A 2,351-nucleotide genomic window follows, 5' to 3' on the forward strand; every position below is an offset into this window, starting at 1 on the left:
AATTTTTTAAAATATTTTTTCACAAATTTTTTACTTTTTAGATACATCTAAATAAGGTGCATCTAAAAAAGTAAAAAAAATGTTTAAAATTTAAAAATATTCACTAAAAACAAAAAAACACGAAAACCAAAAAAGTCAATTTTTAAAAAACCTAATCCAGAAAACATAAACCAAACACACTGAATATTCTTTCTTTTCTCTCTCTCTCTCTCTCTCTCTATAGAATTATAGTATATTTTCACAACCCTACACACCAACATTGTTACATATTTTTTTGATAAAAGTATGATAATTTGTAATTTAAAAATGAAATTACATATTTTATAGTAATATTACGTCTTTTTGTGATAATGTCTAATTTCATTTTAAACTACAAATTAACGTAACATTTATCACAAAATACATAACATGGTGCATATAATACACTCCTATAATTTTTGATAAATTTTATGTGTTTGGGAAGGATTTTTGTTGGGTTTTTTTTTTTTCACTAAAAGACAAATTAGTTACAAAATCAAAAAAAATAAATCCAAACAAAATATCACATCAAACCTCATAATTATTTTACTTTTTCTTTTATAATTATTTTATATCTTATGTAATGTTTGGTTATAATTCAAATTTTTTTAGTTATAACTTTAATAAGATTATGTTAATTAACCTTACAATTGCATAATCCCTTCCCTATATATACGTGTACACACATCTATACAAGTATATTTGTATGCACGTATAGTGGAGGAGAGCGAGATGGCAGATTTGTTTAAAAAACAGGGAAAGCTATACTGGAAAAGTAGGCCAAGTTACCCAGAAGAGCTTTTCCAATTCATTGCCTCCAAAACTCCCTCTCATGACCTCGTTTGGGATGTTGGCACCGGCAGCGGCCAGGCCGCTAGATCTGTGAGTCCTCTCTCTCTCTCTCTCTCTCTCTCTCTCTGAGTAAAAATAAGAACATATACATAATATATAAATAAGGAATACAGTAATATAAATAAGGAATACAGTAATCAGGCCTCATCTAAGGCCTTTCTTATCAAAACATGGGCTACTTCAACTTGCTATCTATCTACATCAGTAATACAAACATAATCTAACATCTTACGAAAATAATTTATATCATACAAAATATTCAAAAGATCCCATTCGATCTTGCACCTGCTTTGTAACAGTTGAACTAGCTGTAAGGGGTCAGTATGAATGGTTAATTGCTTTGACATTGTTTAGCACTCTCCATTTAATGACTTCCAAGCAGGCTTTGGCTTCCAAAACAAGAGCTGATGAGGTTAAGAAAGTATATTTTCTCCAAACCAATTGATTTCCCTGTTGATGCAATCCAACCCAAGCTGCGCCTGCCTTTCTTGAGTCAGCCTTCCACGCTCCATCAATAACAAATCTGTGAAAATAAAAAGGTTGACACCAATTATCCCTTTTAATCATAACCCATGAAATATGTTCAGGAACATTACTCATTTGGTGAGTGCTAGGAGCCTGATCCTGACTATCAAAATTCAGATTATGACCAACAGTCCATCCCAATGAATTAACAAAGATAATCATTTGACCCGGATCACCTAATTCGTTTTGAAACGTATCTTTATTCCTACGAATCCAAATACCCTACAAAATTTTTACCGACTCACGAATTAGTCTTAACTCGTAAAATTCTATGCAAAAATCTCCAGATGAATATGGCCCATTTGGGAGGCAAATTAAGTTTCCATAATTTTTTTCGGCACTCATTTTCAACCCTAGAATCCCTAACCTTCCCCTCTGTCAGAACAAAATAAAAACCTATCTTAATTGAGTAATGTCCATCCTTAGACACAGACCACACTACACGATCAATAGTAAGAACTTGTGGAATATGAATATTCAAGATCTGAGGAACCATGTGAGTCAGAAAAAGGGACCTCACCAAAGGTTCCTTCCAAGTTCTAGATTCTTGCTCAATAAGATGAGCCACTATGAAAGAGCTGAAAAAACAACCCCTCCCCGGCCCTATCATCTCATTATGAATTGTAGGAATCCATTGATCTTCAAACAGATCAATGTTCCAACCATTGCCTACTACCCAGCCTAGTCCTTTTTTTTTAGGAGATCCCTTCCCTAGAGAATACTTCTCGAAGCCCATGAGCAACCAGACTTAGGTTTAGTTTCAAGAAAGGCACTTTTCGAACAATACTAAGTCAAAAATAGCCTACTTATAAGGGATTGCGGATTTTTCAAAATTCACCAAGCCACCTTAGGCAGCAAAGCTTGATTCATCAACCCCGAATCTCTTAACCCAAGACCACCTACTGCCTTGGATAGGCATAATTGTTTCCACCTCAACCAGTGTATTCCTCGTTCGC

The 2,351-nt window shown here is 33.8% G+C and overlaps 1 protein-coding gene across 1 annotated transcript; it reads right to left on the reverse strand.

Annotated features, from left to right (window-relative positions):
• Positions 1-1,188: 1,188 nt before the first annotated feature.
• LOC145803543 (uncharacterized) lies at positions 1,189-2,131 on the reverse strand. The gene is made up of 2 exons (XM_082896841.1): positions 1,763-2,131; positions 1,189-1,617 (listed from the first exon to the last, which is right to left on the reverse strand). The coding sequence occupies exons 1-2, from the start codon at positions 2,129-2,131 to the stop codon at positions 1,189-1,191; spliced, it is 798 nt and encodes a 265-aa protein (XP_082752967.1).
• Between the last annotated feature and the right edge of the window lie 220 nt (positions 2,132-2,351).

Source organism: Camellia sinensis, chromosome 12 (genome assembly GCF_055761805.1).
Source record: "Camellia sinensis isolate YWXY chromosome 12, ASM5576180v1, whole genome shotgun sequence".
In the NCBI taxonomy this organism is placed as follows: Eukaryota; Viridiplantae; Streptophyta; class Magnoliopsida; order Ericales; family Theaceae; genus Camellia; species Camellia sinensis.